Here is a 23,764-nt window from a genome sequence, read left to right as displayed (position 1 = left end):
GTGCGTTTTAGAGCGGCCAGAGAGGATAAATTCCAGTCCGCGCTTTTTTTGCCTCTTGGATATGGATGTGCTCCTCCCTTTCGCTTATTCTCACTACTTCAGAATTTTTTAAGAATGATTTAAAAAGCTGTTTTTTGTTATTGTAAGGCGAGATACGTACATATGAGCTTAGTAGCTTAGTAACCTTTATGAATAACAGTAAAAAAAAAATCTTTACTTTTATGTAAAATACAAATTATATTTAAACTTGTTTGTTTCGCTTCAAATGAGTTTGTGAAACCAATTTTAGTAATTTTACATGCTCTACCATGCCTTTATCACATCCGACCTTCAATGGTAAGGGGTGTTGCGGAAATATGGGTCGTAAATTGTGCTTGTTAAACGTGTGCTGCACACTGCACGTAAGTAAGTTCATCTGGAGCAAAACAAAACCCTCCCTACCTCTACAACACGTACAAATCCAGAAATAACGCGCCTTCCGTCTTTATTCGACTCTTCGACACCGTCCCGGGAAGCTAACCGGAAGCCATCACGACGGCGGACCTGCCTTTATGTATTGCCGCCTGCCTGAAATGTATATTCGGAATGTGTTATATATTTTGTCATCGTCTTTTTCCTCGCTGTGACTTCATCTTTGGGCGGTAATAAGAAAGAACCGAAAAAAATATATATATGCAGTCGTTTTTGTCGGCTGGGTGACAGAGGGAACTTTTTTTTTCCGCTCTCAAAACGCGCCACTCTTCACGGTATTGAGAGAGAGAGAGGGAGAGAGAGATAGAGCGAGAGATAAAAGTGTGAATGAAGATGATCGCCAGCCAGAACAAGATAAGATGATCGAAAACGACGAGTAAAATGGTGGCGCGCTCGGTGTCCGAGGGGTTCTGCGTTCTCTTTTCTTCGTCTCCTCATCCAGTTTGGTAAAGATTTGGATTCCCCACAACACACACTCACATACATACCTATATACGTATACGTACGACGCACCAGTGCGAGACGAGGCTTCGCTCCGTGTGCATTTGCTGGCTGGCCTTTCGCTGTGAGACTACTTTGCCCCTTGCTTGTGAACTCTACCTCCTGTCTTCACCGACGAACTTTCATCATCATCATCGTCATCGTCGGTTTTCAGAAGAATTTGCACGAAAGCCGCACAAGGGTGTAGTACCCGCTGCGCGTAGAATGAAGAAATGTGCGACGGGTTTTTTTTGTGTGTGTCTTTGGCTCTCTTTGCTCTGCGAACTCAGACAACTCTCTCTCTCTCTCTCTCTCTCATTCTCCCGCTCGCACTTGAGCGGAGAGCGTGCGGGATGTGCGTATGTGTGGTCGTCTAAACGGCCGCCATTTTGTGCTGCGCCGTGCGACCGAGAGGTACGCGCCGGACGGTTGCGTCACGCTCACTCCAACCGAAACGCCGCACCGAGCGTCGTACGGCGGCAGTGTGCGAGTGTGAGTGAATGGAGAATGTCACTTGGGCACCGTTCCGCTCTTCACGGCTTGCTTTTGCGCTTCTTGTGCCTGCTGCCGCCTTGCTGCCTGGGATGGGATGAAAATATGTGCAACCTTACAGCCTTTCTAAGGAATCTTCCGTGCGCCGCTTCGGGCCAAATTGTGGATGTTTGCTCGTCGTTTGTTTGCAAAACTTTCTCAAAGGATCCAAAATCTGTTTAGCGACCGTTTGTAGGTAGCTACGGTAAAGATGAAACGCAAATGCTTCAAAGAAAACGGTTGTAAAATTCATATCAAGTTTAATTTTCGAACCTAATGCAACTTAGTTGATTCTAATGGTTAACTTCAATAAATATAAAACGTTTTTGCTTCAATCAGCGCGGTTTGAAATTTGGATTAATGTAATTTGTGTACCTTAGTACGACAAAAAAGTAAACATTCCGTAGGAAAATTAACATCTAGTCCCACCGATACATACTCACACGTACGTACAGATATTGAGCACACACCAATTCGGTATTATAAAGTTAACAAGACCGAGCATGCATACGGGAGAATACCGCTTGGTCCCGAATACACCCCGTCGAAGGGAAGGTACCGTTGATGACGATGACGACGATGACGATGGAGAAAGTAGCGTGGGAAAGAAACGCCCCAGCCGCAAGACAGTTTTCTTGTGCGTGTTTTTTTGATGTTGCTTCTTTTCTTATTTTTTGTGTATGGTACACTTCGTTCTCCTATCTCTCTCTCTTTCTCTGCTTTTATGCCCCTTCTTTCCATATCCTTTTGCTCCCATGACCAATAATGAAGCTACGGGTTTCCCGAACAAGCCGGTTGGGTTTTCCATTCACAAAATATTCGTTTTTTTTGGACTGGGGCATCGGCATTAGCATTCGCTTGGCAGCCGTCTTGTGGGTTATAATCCTTTGAAGTTATGAAACTGTAAATTGTAACTAAATTCCTATATTTTGTGCACCTCGTATGGACCCATAAGTTCCTGTGAGAACTTAGAAACCCCTTTAGAAGCTACAACATCTTTGTGTTTCTACTAATTTGTGTCTAATTGACAATATAAAGCTATCTTCATTAACATGCAAAATATGTTTCCTTATTAGCAGGACCTACCAAACAAATTACCACATTTCCGGTACTTTTTTGGTCGCCTTCAAACCATAATATGAGACATATGGTTCTTGGGGTCCAAAAAAAGGCGACCTAGAAGCACTCCAACACACGTAAACATGAAGAATTCAACCTAAAACATAGCAAAAAACCGTGCAGAATCGGTTCCATTAACATCCCGTGCTAACGGAACATGATGCCTCCCGAAAGATGGATGGTGTGTGTGTGTGTGTGTGTGTATGTAGGAGAAAAGAAACCTACTCTACATGTATTCATTCATGATATTCGGTTCCTAGGTATATGGCTCCCTCTTTGCAGGGGGAAGCGAGGCAAAGAATCATTGTCAGAGCACTACAAAAAAAAAAGCCAGACAAGTGCTCTCTTTCGTCGTCATCCATTTCGGACGCGTACACACATCTTGAAGGCAACAGCAGCAGCAACCAAACGCTTCCCGCTGTCGCGCATATGTTTGTGTCGCGGAGTTTGAGCCGGGAATGATGGACACAGTGTGACCTAGTTTGGTCGTTTTTTTTTTTTTTGGTTTGTTTGTTTGTGCATTAATCTCTATTTGGGGCGCACGCAGAGGCCCGCGTGGAATCGAGTTCTACACTATCATTCTATTTCCTCCCGTACGTCCATAGCAGCTCGCTTGGGAGAGTTATGTTTTGCAAGAATTGGAGCCTCCAAATCCGCTTCCAATTTTCGGCTAATAGTCCACAGCCCAACGATACACATTTTTTTATATGAAATTGTCTCTGTGTCTGTGGAGAGCTGTTTGCAAAAACGTGCCATCACGCGGCACGGAGAAACAACATTGAGCAACGTAAAATATCGCATTCCATTATAATTCCACCGTATCATCTCCGGTTTCTCGGAATTCCCCTACATCATCATCTCAACGCCCGTTTTGCGTGGCGCAGTAAAAAACAACAACCATCTCACCGACACTACGGATGATGATGATGATGATGATCATCGGTCGTCTCTTTGCGAGATCGTTTTCTTTTGAATTGTGATGCTGCTGTGTGTTGCTCGTTCTGGGGGCAAAACTTTGAAGACTGGATCGACCTCCACCAGCAGCAGCAGGTTCGCTTAGTCGGTGTTGTTCGCATTTATCTCGGAGGGAGGCTCTAATCAAGATGTCGGTGTGGTCTTTTTTTGCAACGTTGCGAATGTCTGAAACAGACATTTAAAGATGCCGGACACTTTTTTTTTGCATAAGAATATATCAAAACATTGTTTTTAATAATTTGTAAACTCATCCAAATTATCCTGTTAATATCCTACACAAGTGCTGAATGATTCGGTCGCTTTAATGTTTCTTCTAAATAGCTTCAAAAAGAACTTCCTCCGTTTTTTGCATTCTTACCAATTTACTCACCTTTCCAAACATGTGCGGCACACCTCTCGGCCACCCTGTCTCTGTGCCCGTGGCGTGTTGTTGTTCTTTGGTAGGCACTGTTGTGCTGTCTGTCTATCGACACACACACACACACACTGGCTGGCTGAGAATGTGTGCAACAAACCGCACCAACCGCACCAACCGCACTTGCTCCTTGCATATGCAGTGTGCGGCGGCGAGTTTTATGTAAATTTATGCACCTTGAAACCCGACCAAAAGAATTGGAGAATTGGTAAAGAGGGGGTGATGGGAGAGAGGATCGACAGGCACAAACATAGGAGGAGGAGAAGAAGCATAAGGATAGCGAGGGGGAAAAAACGAGCCGTGGTGAAACATTTTTCGCCGTAGTGGCTTCTTTTTCTCCCCTTTCCGTTCCTGCTTCTTCTCAAATCAACGGTTTTTGTGTTCTGGTTGTTTGATTCCTCTCTCCCTCTTTCTGTCCCCCCCTTCTCCACACACACACACACACACACACACACACACACACACTTCCAGCCGCTCAATGGACGCTTTTTTGAACGTTGTTAGGCGGATTTCTCGGCGTGCGGAGACATTGAAGGGGAGAGGGTTAAAGCACAACCCGATGCACACACAGATACACCACCAGCGTATGTAAAACCCCTCTTTCCCCTCCCCCCCCTGGGGTACATGATGATGGTGTGTCTCGGCCGTATCCGCCTTTTTGGGGAGGGTGAGCTTTTTTGTTGTTGTTTTGGCGCACTGTAGCTCACTCGTTTTTTCCCACTTCCAAAGAAAAGAAGGAAGAAAGAAAGGGTTTCCTCCACGATATATGATGGTGCTCGTTTGCATTTACGAAAGCTGAGAAGAAGTGGTAGAAGAGGAAGGTATAATAATACGAACCATACGATGTAAAGCAAAGCGAAGAAGAACAAAAAAAAAACACACACAGAATCATATCGGGGTTTGGGTTGATGTCTCTCTTTTTCTCTCTCTCTCTTTCTCTCTCTCATTCTCTCTCTCTCTCTCTCTCTCTCTTTCCTTCTCTATTTCTCTCTCTATATTGCTCCTGCTTCTGCTGGAAAAGATTTCGTTCCCCCGTGCACGGCGTGGAGAAGAAATTAAAAGGCGCACGGTCGTGTCGTGTTGTGCGGTCTTGTTTTCGGGCTGTGAGCGGCATTTTTCATGGCCCTCCTCATACCCCACCTTCCCCTAACCGCTTCTGGCCACCGCTCTGGGTAGAGCGAGAAGCGGGGAGGAAAGCCCGAAAGAACTTCAATCTATTTTTCTTCCATTTCCTTCACCCCCTGTTTTCGGGCGGGATTTCTGAATTGCTTTCTGAACGAACCGGGAGGAGTGCAAGACAAGATCGTTTCCAATCTACCTTAGTAGTAGTAGTAGTAGTAGGTAGTTGTGCAGTAGTAGCAGCGGCGGTAGTAGTAGCAGCAACAGCAGCAGCAGCAATTGTACTACTAGTGCTTCCCTCTAGTGTTCTCGCTCGGGTGATGTGCAACGATCCACAGAGGGGTGTGGAGAATGGGGAAAAAGGCATGCGGACGAGAAAGAGAATGAGAGATAGAGACGCGGTTTGGTTTTGTTTGTGCCTGTGTGTGAGTGTGTACAACATGCCTCCTCGCTCCCCACCACATCATGTTGGGGATTGACTGCAGCAGCAGCAGCATTGGGTGGCGCTGGGGGGCCCTTTTTTATCAATGGATTTAAAGTTTCATTCATTAATGATTCCACGCCGCGCGCGCGATCATCAACGACGGCAACCGTGGGGGGGGGGGGTCTCCCGACCGTTGTTTGTGAGAATGTTGTTTTTCGTCGCCTGCTTCTGCTCGTTTTGTTCAGGTGGAGAGCAGCGAGAGATAGGGTCAGAGAAGAGGGAATTTTGTTTTTTTCCCGCTTCTTTTGCTCTTCTTTCTGTGTTCTTGTTTTTTTTTGCTCGTTCATTCGTTGTTGTTAATTTTGTTTTTGAATTCGGTTTCCCCGCGGTAGTGCACTCCTCCCCCTCCCCCCTCCTCTCTGTGTGTGCGAGCGAGCTGCATCTTTTTCTCCTGAGCGCGCGCGCTTCCCTCGTGTACTGCTGCTGTTCGTTTTGCGCGGCCCGTCCTTGTTAATTATGTTATTGCGTCGTTCTTGCCAAGGTTTTCTGTTCTCGGAAGGAATATGTTTCTTTTTGTTGTACTGGAATGTTTGAATAACTTTTGATATTTTTTGTATATTTCACTTGATAGGAGCGTATTTACAAAAAAAATCTTATTACTTTTTATTCGCCATAAAAAGTTCAAATGACTAACATTTTGTTTTCCTTTTTTCTCTTCTATTTTACAGGTATGTAAGGTTCAAATTGCAATGCTTCGTCTGGCGACAAATAGCCAATAGCCGGATACGTAAGTTCCCGGAAGCAAAAACTTTGAATGGTGGTACTGAAAAAAACGAAAAATATTATAAGAAAAGGAGCTAAATAATATTAGCTGTAGGAACGAAATTGTTCAAAAAAATATAAACTCCCTTTTTTGTTACTTCTACCACCACCCATTTTCAACACGTACCCTCGACCTTAGCCCACACCCCCCCCCCCCCCCCCATGCTCCTCGAATGCTGATGTGTTGTCATATGTGTGGTGGCGCAGAGCCCGATCCAAAGGAGGTCAATCGAATTCCACGTCGTGCTAAAACGGGCGAGTGAAGCAGGGGGATGAGGAATGCTCTTCCACTTATTCCTCTTGCACCTCCGGGTTCGGTTACCGATCAACAACCCCTCGCAGTCGCCTTCTTACTCTGCGGTTTTCTCGCTCACTCACAGCGATAGACCGCGGCCCGGGACCGCATCGGTATGCAGCGTCGCCACCGGTCGTGATGACGACGACGATGACGATGATTGTGTCGATGATGGTTGTCCAGGTATATCCGTGGGAAAAGTCAACAAAAGTGCAGCCCGCGCGCGAGCACAGCATGATGTTGTTGTATGTATGTAGCCGTGTCGGCAAATTGACTGCTTGATGCGCGACTGCCGAAGAGCGAAGAGGACGAAGCGAATATTGCAGCCCCCGTATCGGTGAAAGGGAGAAAGAGAGAGAGATAGAGATGGAGAACAAGAGCGAGAAAGAAGGCTCCTGAACAACACACAGCCACATAGTTTCGTGTATGTGTGTTCGTTTTGGTGCCGTTGATGCTCCCCAAAAACGGTATTTATGTACTTTTGGGTGGGGCAGTTCGGGGGGTGGTGGTGGTAGCTCAATGTTGTTTGTTTTGCTTTTTTGAGGTTCCAATTGCGCTTCTTGCGCTGTGTTGCTGCTGTGGCTGCCGTTGTATTATTGCCCCCTTTAAAATGGGTTGGGGGAAGGGGGGGGGGCATCGAGGGCGCCCATCATGCTGTGCACACTCTTCACTGGCGTGCTCACAGGTGCAAAGGGACGGTTGCGGGAAGTTTACTGTTGATACAAATGTAATTGAAACACATTTTTGAGGTTCGTCGCCTTGAACCTTCTGTTTTGCTGCATTAACTTATTGTTTTTGCAATTCGTTCTATTTAACTATGGTAAAAAATTGTTCATTAAGCTTGAACTTCCCTTTCCCGCCCGTCTCATCGTTTTAATATAAAAAAAAAGAAACAACGAAAACATAAACACGCCTGGCATTCATATCATATTCACCACTCGAACGACGACAGCGGCATATTTTTAACCCCATACCCCCCGAGGGCATCGTACTCCATCGGAGTGTGTACTGGCTTCTTCCCCTGCTCAGTTACCAGGAATCTGTCCAAGCCAGCCCAAACAAGAAGAAAACTCTGCACTTTTCATGTGCCAGCACTGTGTCCAACTCCCTTCCTATAAGTGGAGGGAAAAGCATTGGGGAGGGAAGAACACAGCCTGCTGCCGGCCTCGCTGGTGTACGGGTCCCTCGCTCCTCTGCACACTCTTTCCATTGGAATGTGGCCTCCGAAGGGTTTTTGGAGCTCTTCTTTTAGGTCTGCTTCGCCGCTGGGGTAGGCTTGTGTTTTGTGGCTCCCATTTCTACGGAGTTTTACCTTACACACACACACACACACATCTTCTTACCAGTGGTGCGATCGCGCGCCATTCACTTCTTGTGTGAGGAGTACTGAGGAGTATGAAGCTTTGGTCTGGTTTAAGGGGCGCACGTTATAGGGAATAGTAGCCAATTGCCAAAGGGATACATTGATCCAAATCGTTAAATGAAGTTGTCCAGTTGCAGAAGAATTGAGAGTTTTGAAGACGTTTCTCCAAAGAAAATTATTTTGTTGAAATACCATATTTCGGCATGAAAAGGAGCCAAACTTTTGATAATATCATTGAAAACGTCAAGGAATTTGGCGCAGAATATGATTTGGCACGACTGCTCCAACTCAGTAAGAGACGATCTTGATGATCTCGCCTTGCGAACCGGTGCTACCCAGGCGCTACACGGCTGGATCGGTAATTCTAACCGTACTACTTGACCAAACACACCCCCCCAAAGCCCCACATTCCTGCATAAAAGCGAGCCTACGATCAGCACACAGGGGATCAGAACACATTGGAATGAACGGAGCCAGCAAAAGGAGAAAAGACGCGTGGAAATATGCTAGTCGGCGGGAGGACTCCTCGTGGGATATAACGGGTTTGGCGGTGGCGTTCGGGAAAGGTGTGCGTGTGTACACATTCCAAGGAAGCCGTGGTGTGTAGAGGAACACGCGCCCAAGCCCGGTTGGAGCAAAGAGAGTATGGAGAAGATTGTTTTGCATGCCAGAAATGTTTGTACCTCAACCTTCTCCTCCTTCTTCCTCCACCCAGGGGAACAACAATTATCACTGTTTGTGTGTGGTTTGTGGTGGTTCTTCTCCGCGAATAGTCTAGCGAGGAATTAAATTGCTCCAAAGCGCTCTGCCTAACTGCTTCCAACTTCCGATACAAAAGATCGGCCAATGCCGTAGTTACCTTGTTGCTCTGTGTGTGTCTGTGTGTGGGGCATAACATGGAGGAGGAATATTGAAGGGGAAGTGGGTTTTTTTTTGTTATTGGTAATACATTCTTTGCCACAAAACACAAACGCTTGCACGAAAACACAACCGGGGAGGTCTCTGTGGAGCAAACAAATCGATCGACCGCTGTAAGCTTGGCTACACACCACACCGCACCCCCTCCAGAGAGGGAGCAGGCGGCGGTGTTTTGGGTTGTGGCGTGGGGGGGGACTGGTCGGATGTCAATGACCGACAAGTGAACCAGTGTGTCTGTTGATCGATAGCGAACGAGCGTGCATAAAGGAGAGTGCGTGCATGTGGCACACACACACACGCACGCAGAGCATGTATGCCGGCCGGCCGGCATACCCGGGGTGTCGTCGTTATAGGTCTTCTCTCTGTGTGTGTGTGTGTGTGTATCGGAGTCATAAGGAAGGCAGTGGGAAGGCAGACAAACAAAAACCAGCCCTCCGCCTCTCGCCGTACTCCCGGAACGGAACGAAAACAATTCCCCTCGCCCCAATCCCACCCATCCCACCCCACCCTTACTCCATCAGCCTCGTGGCCGGAGTTAACGATGGGTTTATGGGCAAGCCAAGCCCCGCGGGACAGAAAGAAAGTCTGACTCCTCAACGCAACTTACCTCCCTCCTCTCCCCGTTGCTACACCCCTCCAATTGTACTGGGTGGTGGGTTGTGCTCTGGGTCCTTCACATACCTTAACTTTCCCGATCGCTTCTTCTCCCCCTCTTATTTCGCGCGATCTCTCGTCCGCCGCGATACGACGATCATTTGCCGCCGCCGTTCAAACGTAAGCGAAATCAAAGGGATCTCTTCCTTCCATTTACATTTAGAGAGAGGAAGAGTAGGGGAAAAAGGACCATGGCATCCCCACGAAGGGGCATGGGGTGGTTTGTTGAAGTTTTGGGAGAGATGAAGTGTGCACCCAGATGTGGGAAAGCAACAGAAGCAAACCAGAAACTCGATGGCCGTCGTCTTCGTCCGTCTTGGGCTTCGTAAGATGCGTGCGTTGGGGAGATTTACATTTGAAGAAAGGCTGCTTGTTGTCCAGCCTCTCTCACCAAAACCCCTTCAACAAAAAACAACAAAAAATTGTTGGGCAAAAATCAATTGGCCGAAGGACCGAAAGATGCTGATGATGATGGTGATGATGGAGTGTGTGATACGTACATGGGGAAGAAGAGCCTGTTACGGCGAGCTGTGGGGGAAAAGGGCGAAAACAAAAAACTCGTAACACCGCGTTCCGTTCTGTCTGCGGCGGCCCCCGGGAGCTCGGGAGTTGTGTCCTCCCGTTTCGCGTCCTCCCTCCAGCCCGTTTTTTTGTACGATCGCTTATGGTCATGGGCTGTGGAAAAGAAGGAGTCTCCGTCGTCGTGATATCAAATGGTGGGGGGCGGGGAGCGGGAGACGCTCACAACAAAGCTAGTTCGTTCATACCAATTCTTCTTCTTCCCTGTGTTTGTGTGTGTGTGTGTATGTGAGGTTCATCTTGTTTCCATCTCTTTGGGATTCCCTTCGTTTGAAGCCTTCGCTTGCTTGCTTTCTTCGTTCGGGCGGCATCACCGCGCCCCCGGCCCCGCTACCTTGGAATGTGTCCTGTCCTTCCCTCGGGCAGTCTATCTCGCAGCAGCAACAGCAGAAGCATATTTTCATTGGCTTTTATTTCTTCTTTTGTTGTGGCTGTTGTTTTCTCTCCCGTTTTTTCTTTGCATAACTCCTTTTTTTCGATCATTTCTACTGTTCTATACTCTTGCTGCTACTCTTGATGTGTTGTTGCTCTTCTACATTTTCTTATAACATGCTTCCTTTTTTTAAAGTTTTGCGTCTTTTGAAATACCCGTCTTTTGCAAGTCTTTTTGCTGCTGCCAGCTTTTCTTTCCATTTATCTCGCGCGCGCGCACGTTTGTTTGTACGCTTTGGGCATGGAAATGATGCTAGTGCTCTTTTCGCACAAATCGACAAATCTTCCCCGTCTTTCTGCTCGCTCGAAGGTATTTATGTCACCTAACGGCCACTCGGTTGTGATGATGGAATGGAATGTCTCCTTGGCTTGTTGGGGCTCGGGCTGGTGGCAGGAATTGGAAGGGAGGAAGCAGCCGCGGCGCAGAAAAGGAAACATGGTTCGTAGATAAAATAAGAGAGAGAGAAATAAAAAGTTCAAAAAAAACCCCGACTAGAAATCAACATCTTTTCGAATCGGAAGAAAGCAAAGCGAAGGAATAGTAGGGATATGCCATACTCCGTGGCGTTGCGACGTTACGGCAGCAGAAGGAGAGAGAAAGAGAGTGTTAGTGTGTGTGGTGGCGAATGCCAAATTGTCATACGTTGATAGGAGGATTGCCGGGGGGGGGGGGGGTGGGGGGGGAAGAGAGCATAAAGGAAGCACAGTTGGTAAGTGATGGTATGCCAATAAAACACTTGCCACATTCCACAGCCCCGATGGCCGCGATGGCAGGGCGGCATTTTACAGTTAGATTTGTGTATGCATATTTTACAAGCACACAGTGCGTGAGGAAGGGATGCAGGGAGATGACCGGTGAGGCTCCAAAGAGAACCGGACAAACGCGCTGGGAGTGATGTGTCCCGCCCGACTGCTGCACGAAGAGAACCGGCTTTTTTGAGGTGGATTCCTACGCGGGATCTTTTCTCTTCTTTGGGGGGCCTTTTTTGTTGTTGCTGTTGTTGGCTTGGGCTCCGAACCCAGTTCTTCCAGTTGGAAGTTGGATCGGGCTGGGGCTTTGAAGCTAGCGATCGCGGTGTGGTCTCGGCGTTACTTGTTATGAAGCTTGTTTTCCGGCTTGCGGTGGGGACTGCAAAACATCCCCGCAGGGCACGCTGAATCCAGTTTTTGAAGGCTTATGTCCTGTCAGGAGAATTGTTTAAGTGCAAGAATATTGCAGAAGATACAAATTGATCCAACAAAGTTATGCCCTAAATTGAATGCCCTATACATCTCGAGACTCTAGAACCTCTCAACTAACCATTATTCTTCCTTTATCCTACCCTATGTCTTTGCAGAGATTGCTATCCGCGTGTACTGGAGCACATCATCAACACACAGTCACCGCAGGTACTGTGCCGAGACTACAAGGAGATTCTGGGCACGCTAGACATCATCTCCACCGATCCAGGTAAGATCACAGTACTGAATACAAACCATTGATTAAAACTATGCTCAAGATCTGAAACCAATGCTCAGGATTTAGGCAATCATTGAAGAAGTCACTGGTCTGATTTATGTCCTTCTCTCCCGCCTACTTGCACACATCTACGTCCTCCTTTTTTGGTGTATACTGTTGCACCACAGCAGCAGGGCCTTATCGCACGTTAGCGCGCAACAAACCCTGCTATTATTATCGGAACCTTTCCGCTTTCCATTTGCCTGCTGCTTTGGCGGTAATGCATTTTACGGACTCTAAAATTAACCACTTGCACAAGAGAGGCGCGCACTGGTGGCTGCAAAAAGGCGAAGCAACATCCCCCGAAGGAGCAAGGAGCCACCATCACCGGACCCGACCCGACGACGGACGGCTTTGTTTTGATTTGATAACAGAACGGGCGCTTGCTGCAGCCGCAGACGATTATTTTTGCCACGGCCGCGCGGGGTTGCTCATCGCGCCATTCTTCTCCTTCTCGCTCTCTATTCTTCACCCCGCAACAAGGGCTGTAAAATTGAACATGAAAACAAACTGTGTTTTGGTGAGCGATACAGGATGGATAGCGGAGAGGAGGGGGTTGCAAATGGAGTGAGGGGCGCACACTAACAAAATTGCATTTGTTTTGTTATTGCACTTTTGCGCGTTCGTCGTCATCGCCGTCGTCCACGCTGTGTGGCGGCGCGCCATGTATAGGAGCTCTCTGCTCTTCTCTCTCTCTATCTCTTCCTCTCGATTGTTTACGCTCGCCTTCGTTGATTGTTGCTCTGCCTTCATCGTTCTTATTCCGGGTGTGGTGTTTTTTTTTTTTAAGTTCTGTTCTGTTCCATCTGCGAAATCGTTTGCGCGCGGGTCCCTGTTTTGCCGTCCTCGTTGGGTCATTGAACGAACACAAAACAGGCGCCGAAACACGCAGACCTAACAAAAAGACAAGCTCTCTTGTGCGTCGTCGTGGGGCTGTGCGGGCCAGCATCATGTGTGCGTGCAATTGATGTTTACTTGATGATTGCTGACTTGAAACAGTGGAGATATTGGCAGTCGTTTTGTTTTGCTTTTTTTTGAGAAGGTTCTAGACAGAGATTGATGAAAGGAGGACATATATTAGTGCTAGAGCTGCATTTTTTACACATCAAACAGTTATAACATTAGCCTGCTTTTAGGGATGATACAAAATTCTTGATTAATTCCTGCTAAATTTGCAAAAAAAATATAAAAACTGATGCTCCAAAAATTAGGGGTCTTCAAGCCAAAATATCGTGTCAATTGTCAAAAATTCCAAGAATAATATCTAAATTGTTCGTTACACTCTGAAAATAGACCTTATTTAACGGCTTTTCAAACGGCCCCTCCTCCCTTATTACATCTTGGCAGTGCCTGGGTAGGTTATTAGCTAGCGCCAGTTGCCGGTAGAGCTGCATGTAACTTCCAACCCACAGACACAAACCTCACAGCAGACGTGGCCAGAGCAAAACAGACACTGTGTGGGAGATGGCGGCGGATGGATATTTTAATTTACCGCTTAAAATAGATCCAATCGACCGTCGGCAAGGCACGTTCCAAGGAATTGCATTTATGCGAGCGGACGGGCGGGTGCATCTTTGTAGCGAATTCCAAAAACCTTCGCAACGCCGCCGACGCCACGCGACGGAAGGAGAAAGCAGACTCTCATCTTCCCTCTTTGTGTTTACTATTACGATCTCTTACTTCCTTTTTTTGCTTTTGCTTTTGCCTCTCCCCTTTGGCCTTAGGTAAAGAAGACCAGATAGAAAACACACACGAAACATACTGTCTCCAAAATAGAACGGCGTGTGGCTGCGTGGTCGGTCTAACACATCCGAAGGGGGGGGGGGGGGGGGGACCCCCAACGCCGCGCACTCATGTTACGCCATGTCAGCTTCTTGAAGACGGGGGGCGTATAGGATGCGCCAAAGCGCGACCCCCAGCAGAGAGGGACACAGGCCCCAAGCAGACAGACAGTAAGGGGAGGGTCCCCAAAACTCTGCTGCCGCCCCATTCCGGAATTCCCCGCAGACTGACTCGCACGCAACAGCCGCACCAGCCAGTGAATGACACAAGAACACACTCTCCAAGAAAAAGTGGTTGACGGGGTGGATGGGTAGTAGAGTGGAGGTGGGGAAAGAATCTTTTCTCGGGCGCGCGCGTTGATGCTGGTTGCTGTTTCGGGAAAAGTGCGCGCTCGGAGTGTGTTGTGCTGCGCGCGCTGGCTGGCCTGGCGGAGGGTGTTCTATTTTCGGTTGCAATGTATTTTCCTTTTAGCCGAGTGCAACCGCCACCGGCGCGCACCCTGCTCTGCTTCTGCCCCCTTTTGACCCGTGTAAGAATTGCATGATGCGCTTCACGATCGCGATCCTACTCGAAGCGCGCTGTAAGAGAGCGGGGTGGATCGCATTTGATCCGCCGGGCGCGCGCGGGATGAGCATGATTGCCGCCGAAGGGTAATTTGAGACTCCCCAGGCCGTAACTTCCTGTCTGGCGGACGACGACGACGACGATGACAGGGCCCGCGAGAGAAGAGGGTCTTTGAGACTGTTTCTTTCAAGACTGCAATCGGAGGGAAAAGGTGTGTACAGTGGTGGTGGTGGTGGTGTGGCACCATGGATCTCAGGCACCGACGTGAGTGAAGAGCACACATGCAGCGCACGCAACGTGCATATGTTTTTGGTTTCATTCCACTATTGTGTGTGTGTATCTTCCCTTCTTCCCCGGTGTGTTCGAACGATGGTTCCGTATCTTCAACATCCGGTCCCCTCGCTAGATATGATGATGCTCTGCTTCTGCCCTATTATGCCCTTCTTGGTGTTGAGGCCCAATTCTAAAGATAGCACAGGGACCTCTCGCACTTCTTTTCCTTCTAGCTTGTCTGTTCTGCTCCCTTCCGGAATCTTCCCCGAAACATGTGCGCCCTCCTTTCTTGTTGTTGTTTGTTGCGATACATTTATGTTTTCGTTCTTTTTTGTGCTTTCCTTGGGCTCATCCTGGAGCTAAATCCCGGTGCAGGAAGAAAAAAGCTTGTAACAACAGCATTTTTTTTTGGAGACAAAACGAAAACGGTCATTTTTTCGATTTCTTGGTCGACCCGTACACCCTAAGCATGGGAATTGATTGGAAAGTTGGTTGTCAGCTCGTTGGTGATCTCCCCCCCCACCCGTCATCGTCGTCGTGTGTTAAGAATATATAACCTAGAATTTCGATCGAATCTTAGGATGTTTTGTTGTTGTTATTTACGACAACCGAGTAAATGAAGAGCAGCAGCGAGGAAAGCAAAGAGGGACCTTGTGTGTGGTGTGCGGTTGTAATTACTGGGAGCACGGAGGGAGAGAGAGAGAGACAGAAATAAAAGGGAACGATCATTACAAGGAATCACGGCAAACAACCTAAACAGGGCGAGCGGAAGGAAGCAATCCATCTTTTCCTGGCTAAAAACAGAATGATGGCCCCCGATGACTCTACTGCGCCTACTCTGGCACACCCCAGCGCAGCCATCCCCTTGTGAGGAAGAAATATGCTGTAGCATATTTCTATCACCAGCAGTGACGGGAAGTGACGCAGCAGCAGTCGTTGTCGTCTTTACTGGACGGCCCCAGGTTTTTTTTCCCCCTGGTGTGTGTTCTTGGAGGATTTACTTAGGCATTAGAAGCACACCCCATGAGATAAATCTTTCACCGTCTCCAAGACGTTTCTGTTTTAGATGATATGAGAGATAGAAGAGGAAGGCGGGGGGGTAGGTGCATAGATGAGCAGCACAATATTCCCAATTCGGCTCGAGCTGTAATATAATTGTTTTATGCGTGCCGCCCTAATCGTCGCACCCGTAATATCTTAACATCGCACAGAATAATCCGCCTAAATGTATGCAATGCTCCCGACATGTTCTGTATTCTGTTCTACTAGATTCCAATTGGATTGCATTGTCACACTCCAGGCAGAACTTTCGCTAGTCAATGTGGTTTGAAAAAAGCGATAAAAATATCTCTTACCATAATTAAACGAAATATAGCTTGCGTAGTGGAAAATAGCACACACCAATGTGTGCCTGGTTAGCATACGTCACGCCGGTTAATTAGGTCTGTGCAACAGCCTCTGAGATGCTCTGTCGATGGAAGGAGGTGTTCTATTTTTGATAACTGCCTTGGAGCAAAATAGGCATCTTCATTGACCGTAACGTAATTTTGCTTATTTTATCTTTTTTTTTGTATACATCTTTTCCCCTTCCCCAAAGCTTCCAAAATTCACAGGAAGCAGGATGGATGGCGCGAATGGTGCTGTGTACCGATCGATGCGCTATCAAACGGAGAAGGATATCCTATTTTTGGGTTATGTGGATGGCTCTTAGGAATAGCGCCAAACGATTTCCAGGGCCCAAACATGCAAAAGCGATAGATGGGTAGTGCTGCTACTGTCGCCAAACCGCTCCCCCCCCCCCCCTCCCCCTATCTCTCTGTTATGGGTTATAAATTAAATTTCTGTTTCTTGTGGGGACAGGGAACACAGGGAATACTGTGGCGTGAGACACTGTCTAAAAATAGATCCTCCTTTGAACGAACCCTTAACGTCCCTTAAGCTGGTCCTCGAAACAGGAAACTACCCATCGCAATGGGGGAGCCGTGGTAACGAAGTTAGCGAAAGGACAGGATACAAACCAAATTCTGTAAGGTTTGTTGCTAGTTTTGTTTTCGCTTTATTTCTCTCAATAGCAAAGTGATTTTAGCAATAAAACATACAAGAATTTAGCCCGCCAAAGCGTGTGTGTCTTAGCGACATCAACTACCACTGCACCAACGGAAGCCAACACTTAAACGTACGTCCGGACGTACTTCCGCTCGTTTGAGACCTGCGACATCACCACACACGATGGTGGCGGCGACGGGTTTCGCGCTCCGTTCCTAATGGCAATTCCTATTTTGGGTTCTGTTTTCTGCACACGCAAGCAAGCAAGCAAGCAAGTGCGCGTCGTTTTGGCATCGTTCGGCGAACGCGCACAGAAGAGTTGTTGGCGTGAGTGTGTGATAAATTGAAACTTCCTTCCTTCCGCCTTTTGTGATGTCATGGCTAAAGCACGCGGGGAAGACGGAAGGACAAAGTGTGTACTGCCGCCGGGGGGGGGGGGGGGGGGGGGGGGGGGGCGGTTAATGTCCAGCAGCGCTTAATTACGATGATCGACAGAGCGCAAGGGTTAACAGTTTGAGAGCGCATACATTTAAACAGAAATGGATTTAGATTTCATACCATTGCAAATTACCCCGTTCTTACACTTTGCATTTAATCAATCATTTAATAATCCCGTTACTTTGGTCTCTTTCTCTCTCCGTCTCTTCCACAGGTCAGTAAAATGTAGAACCGATCATCCCAAAAACACCAGCTTTCCCACAATGAATAATGGGGTTTGGGTAACGTACACAAAGAAGATCCCCGAACCAACTGCAATCTTGTTTCTTTCTAATGTTTTTTTTTTTTGGTTGCATTTTTACCGTTTTGTGTCACTCCAAAGAAGAGGCTCTTTAAACGCAAACCGGAAAATAAAGCACATGTGTGCCTGGGTTTGCTTTTTTGTTTGTTTGTTTTTGTTGCTGCCTCCATTCTTGTGCCCTCACATCTCACTGCTTTTTTTATTATTTTTCCAAGCCCAAACTGTCAATCAACTCACTTCCGGCAGAGCAGGGTTTTACCGCAAGCGGCGAGTCGATGCGAGTCTCCAAAATGCTGTGTGTGTATCATTTATTCTGTGCAGAGACCGGGCGCGCAGAGAGATGTAGAGAGCAAGCATAAAGAGACAAGTGAAGAGAAATTGAAGAGAGGAAGAGAGTCCACTTCTATCGCATTTCCGTCCCGTGTGGGTTTTTTCGAGGACGGGATGACGTCGTTGCTTGCTGGTCTCGGCGGAAAGAACGAGAGAGAGAGCGCAAAATAACTAACGAGAGAAGGGGCGAAAGTATAAAGCGCAATTTAGGCGGAAGTACCATGTCCGGTGGATCATGTTGGCTTTTGTTTTATACATTAAACCCTTTGTGAGTGTGTGTGTGCTGCTGTTGTTGCCCTGGGATCGATGTCCGCGAATACACTTTGGGTAAGCACACACATCGCACTTCATTAGATTTGCAACAAAGTATTTATCTCTCTCACTCTCTTTTTCCTTCTCTCTCTGTGTTTATGGGTGTCTCTTGTATGCATTGGTTGGTGGTGCACCAGAGCATCCAGCAGAACAACGAACGCGATTCGTCACCGATAGTAAAATCTATTTTTCATTGCTTCTTTTAAATATCCCCACCACCACCGCTCACTCACTCACTCACTCACTCACTGATCGTGCCGAAGCAGTCGGGTGGTCCGGTGTCCATTACTGCGATTAGATTTGCTTCATTTACCACCGCCGCTAACACGCCCACCCTCCAACGTGTCCGGCGTCAGCGTTGACTTCCGATTTAGCACCAACGACCGAGAAACCGACGCTGCGAGCATCCGGTGTCGCCGGCAATGGAATAGTGTGGCGTTCGTTTTGCGCGCTCCTTCCATGTCACTCCCGCCAAGAGCCTAATTGATTGTGACACCTACCGCACGCGACATTTAAAACAAAAAAACAACCCTCAGAAGTACAGCTATTTCTTTATGGACCGGTCGGGGTTTGTCCACCAAGTGTCTCCAGCAGTGTCTAAGTGCACTGACGCTCGCTTGTAGAAGGTGCAGCGCCAAGACAAGCAAGAGGAGACATCTTACCGGGAACGGAAATAGTGCAGACATCCGGAAGCTTCCACCACCCGGTTTTGCATTTGGTTTTCCTTCTTCCTCCCACAAACGGCGGGAAGGTGTGTTCAGCAATTGAACAAATAGAGAATTGGTCATTAGCTGTGTTTTTATATCCCGCCTGTGGAACGAACTTTCTTCCAGTATGGCTTCCTGTATGTTCTACGTTTTTGTCTTGTCACCACCCCGTGTCTCGGGCCCAAAAAGGAAATGGTGGCTATAATCAATTATAAATTAACCGTGTATATTAGAAGACTGAACAAGCACCATCGAGCATTTGAGTTGCAGTAACATTGCATTTTGGGACACTTTAAATGGTTTTACGATTAGTTTAAATTTTCAAACTATATTTTCATTTCAATATGAGCTTTTTCTGCTCTCATTAAGTTGTGACATTTCCATCAGTTCCGATATGAAACGTCAGCGTGCCGAGAATACAGACTAAAGAAGCTTTTCTCTTTTTAGTGCATCGATCGATCGATACATCGAAAGCCTACGCCTCGTATTGTCCTTACAGTGATAGAGTGGCCAATTTGAGCGAAAGGGGAATGCTGAAGTTGTCGCGGTAATACCTGCACCCTCCTCCCACCCTGTTGTTACCCATTACCCATCTGTGTGTATCCACACACAAATCAATAGGCGAACAAATGAATGAATGGTGGGATGAATGAACGAAACACGGTTGTTCTCATCTTCCTTCCCCCCCCAGCATTTGCTCGCAATGACACCGGACACCGGCATGCCGGGTCCTATGAACACATACAAACGCACCTCAACACAGCAGTGCAACTAATACAAATGATACACGTGAATGTCGCCTTCCACCCGCATGCCTACTACTTTATCCTCCATGCCGCCATCATTATCTGAACATGAAGCTCGCTGATCGATACAACAACATTCCCTTGTTCTCTCTCTCTCTCTTTCCATCCTCTTGCTTCACCCAATCGGTGACACTATATTGGAAGCAGAAAATCACGAGCACAGATGATAGTAGAGTCGGCGGTCGATGCGAATGCTGTTCCCCGGGCGGTGTGCGAATCCGTTATATATGCACAATTGAAATGTGCACTATATTAAATAGGTCTGCGTTTGTTATGCCATTATGCAAAGCAGGCTCCACAGTTGATAGATATTCCACGCATAAGACCACCGCAAACCGTTTATTTCTTGAAACAATTAAAGCTTATTGTTGAAGCGAACGATTTGGCACACGCAATTACACCAAATAATTTATTTCCTTTTTAAAGAAGGGAAAGCTATAACATATGTGTCTTGTCTTCTTCAGCATTTTGCACGCGACGGCCGGGGAAACACTTCCTTCCAACAATTTCTACTAATTTACTACAAAGCAATGGAGACGCCTGGTGTAGTATAAAAGTGGTTTAAGTTTTTAAAAAGAAAAATCGAAATAACGGAACAAAACGAAGGTGGCTTCGATGAATTACTCTACCGTGTTCCCCCCTGAAAGCTCCCGAAAAGCTCCTTGCTTTGCCAGGTACGAGTGCGATTAGTTTGTCCGTGCGCTCCACGCGCTTCATTGCGCTCTAGTGCTTGTAAAGCACGTTTTCTGCCCTTGCGCGAGAGCATGATTGGTGATTCTGAATGCATGTATGCCGATACAACCATCAGCTGAAAAATCAGCTTCTTCCGATGGCAGTGATAAGAGATGAAGAGGAGACTATCAACGCGGCCCCATTCGTCATGCGTTTTGACTGGCTAAATCTTGCTCTCACGCCTGCCCGTAGAAAAAAAAACGGTGGCAAACGGTGTGGGTTCGGTCCCGGGTCCCCGTCCCGGGCACAAAAACCAGGCGCGCCCTTTTCATCCTGCCCGTGCTTGTGTTAGTGTATATGTGTGTGTTTGTGTGGGAAGAGTAAGAGAAAGAGCGACGGTGCTGCTACTCCTACTACGCTACCGCTCAAGGGCAAGAGTGGAATTGGGTTGGGTGAAGCGGTCCCAATAAAAAAACGTTTGGGAGTTTCTTTGGGAGGTGTCCCCCTTTCTCGCTCTTGTCCAATTTTCAAATGCTTTCCACTAGCAGTTTCATGAAACCTTCCGAGAAAAAGAACTATCTCACATGAAATATATGAAATTTCGTTTTGCAGCATTTTGCATGATGCTTTTAGTAAGAATTTTTGCCATAAAAATCCTTACATTTATTCGTCCCACACACCAGCGTTGAACATCGCTACATTCACCAATCAACCAACCCCGAGGCTCGGAGTTGTCACCTGTCCTCTGCCGTTTACGTAATAATCCATCAAAACTGTGTGGCCGCTCGGAAAGACGGTAATGCGTTGCTCGCCGCCGTGCCTGTCTTACCGCTTTCCCACACTTCCTTGGCGTGGAGCCGAAGTTGCTACCATTTCACAACCACATGTACAATAAAAACGCACACACACATCCTTGTACAAATTCTCATCATCGTCTCCTCATCGCGATAGCTCCTGGAAGCATCTGTGTGTTCGTGAATGAAGGTGCGGAAAAGGGCCATCCTGCGGATTTGAACAGCAAGTAAAAAACCCTCACAACACCCACACACACACACACACACGCTCATAGAGGAAAATTTCCTCTATCTCTCGTCCTCGCTGCCAGCGCTTCGCTTGCCGTTTTGCTCTCGCTCGGCACCGCCCGAGAGGATGCGCCGACTTGTGCGTCGCCATGGCAAATCTCAATCTCACAGGGCCTCCCCGGTGTGCTCTCTGTATAAATATCGCTTTTACTTTCTCTCTCTCTCTCTCTCTCGTTCTGGCTTTGAGGAAAAACTGCCTCTGTGTGTGTGCGTGTGCGAGCAAACAAAAACAGAGAGAGGTATTTATTTTGCGCGTGTAGAGTATCCCCTTAAATGTGTGTGTTTTTTTTGTTGTTGTTGCCTTCTTTGCGTAAAAGATGCGAGAGAAATGAAAAGCGCACGAGAAAACGGTACCACCAGGCAGAAAGATTTCGGTGAAAATTCGCGTTCGACAAATGGAAAAGAAAAGGAGCATGATGATGATGTCTGCTCGGGTGGGCATTATTTTTCATTTTTCACTCCTATTTTTAAGAAAAATGTAAAAAAAGTTTTAAAAAATAATAAAAAAAAACAGTTCCATGGGATATTTTCAATTATTTTTTATTCAAAAAAGTTCAATAACTTGATAATTTGTGATACGTGTCTGTGCACACGTACGCTTCTTATAGATCCTCTTATGCACCAAACATTCAATTATTAATTGGACAAATGTGGAAAGCTGTGATAGAAATAACAGCTGCTAATTTTTCGATATACTTTAAACGGAAAACCTGTACCGGAAAAACCGCCATTTTTACATATGTTGGAAAATAATTTTGCGAACAAAATAATGATCTATAAACATTTCCTTCGGCAGAAAGGCTGTTTCCAGCAAATCGTTATTGAGTTTGCTCTATTCAAATATCCTCCCTTTTCTGTCGCTTTTTCGCGAAACCCCCACACATACACACACATACACACACACACAGAGGCACAGCAAGTTCCGCCCTGACGCGAGTCCCACACCCACGGTTTTGCCGAACCGCTCTCACTCTCACTTCATTCAATAAGAAGATTCAACGGTTAATGGTGGCAGCAGCATCCTTAAGATGAGCAATTACTCTTATCGTACGACAACGGCCGAACGGCAGCCATCACCACCGCCAGCCCCCCGCACTACGACCAGCGCACATTTGTAGCGTGGTAGGCACGCGCAGGATCGCTCTGCCGCCTTCCCTGAAGGGACAGGTGCTGGTTGTAGTAGTAGTAGTAGTAGTAGTATTAGTAGTAATGCGGGAAAGACTTCTAGTAGTAGTATTTCCAGCATCAGTAGCAGCAGTAGTGGTAGTGGTAGTACGGTAATGGCACATTCAACCACCACTCGCGCGTATATGCGCGTTATCTCTTATCAGTGAGAGAGGGCGAATGTGTTGTATACGTGTTTGTGTGTGTGTGTGTGTGTGTGCAAAGGACATGCCAATAATGGTCCTGTGTACCTTAATGGTCGTGTTGCATGCAAGGACCGTACGTACTAATCGCCCACCCATCCTCCCACAATTGGTCGCTGTATGTGTGTGTGTGTGTGTATTTGGCTGTGTTAGAAGCAACATTTGCTCTTTCCGTTTTTCCGTTAAATCTCTCTCTCTTGCTCTTCTTGAAGAAGGGACATATCGATGCTGAAGGGATGCTGAGCATGTTCCGACCTGTTTTCCGCTCGTTTTCCAAGATCAGAAGGAATACAGAGTGGGTGGGGGTGTATGTGTGTGTGTGTGTTGGTGATGGAACGTAAGGGCGCTTTTCTCGTGTGTGCGTGTGTTGTGCACACAGTCGGTGGGCCAAAGTCCTTCTAATGGCTCTCACGCTCAACCCGCTTACGACCACGGCGACGACAACGACGACGACCGTCACACTATCATAATCACCCACATACTCACACGTGGGAGAACAATATCATCCCGTTTTAGCTGTTGCTTTGCCAATGTGTATCCCAACAGCACGGCATGCACACTCGCAAAACACACAAGTGTGTGTGTGTGTGCCATCTGGTACGTTGGAACTACTCCCCCACGCGAAAAAAGCCAGTCGACGGTGCAGCATCGGCATGTCCAGTTCTGCCACAGTTGGGCAAGAAAAGGTGTGTGTGTGTGTGTTGTGCGCCGATTTTGGCTCGGGCGAGGAAATACCAATGTGCGGTGGCTGGCATACCACACGCGAGTAGCGATTGTGATAAGATGACGAGCCAGCGCCCCAGTACACCGTGTGCCTGTGATATTGTTGTTCCGAAAACGGTTAGGATGTGAGATGCATCTCGTGGGTGCGCTTGGAAGCATCGTTATCACATGATACGGGAGCAGTATGGCTGTGATAATAGACCTAGCGACAGTGAGTCTCGCGGGTGACAGTTTAATGGTGTGCATTGTTACAAAAAAAACGTGAT

The 23,764-nt window shown here is 47.3% G+C and overlaps 1 protein-coding gene across 8 annotated transcripts in view; it reads left to right on the top strand.

The window, feature by feature from the left end:
* Positions 1–23,764, top strand: part of LOC1270308 (uncharacterized) — a 120,833-nt gene that overhangs the window by 83,844 nt on the left and 13,225 nt on the right. For all 8 annotated transcript variants that reach the window (XM_061643672.1, XM_061643673.1, XM_061643675.1 and 5 more), the window contains one exon: positions 11,935–12,047. In XM_061643672.1, the coding sequence (XP_061499656.1) occupies positions 11,935–12,047 (113 nt within the window). The remainder of the gene's footprint in view (positions 1–11,934; positions 12,048–23,764) is intronic.

This window comes from Anopheles gambiae, chromosome 2, assembly GCF_943734735.2.
Source record: "Anopheles gambiae chromosome 2, idAnoGambNW_F1_1, whole genome shotgun sequence".
Taxonomy (NCBI): Eukaryota; Metazoa; Arthropoda; class Insecta; order Diptera; family Culicidae; genus Anopheles; species Anopheles gambiae.
This window is presented reverse-complemented; position numbering and strand designations above follow the sequence as displayed.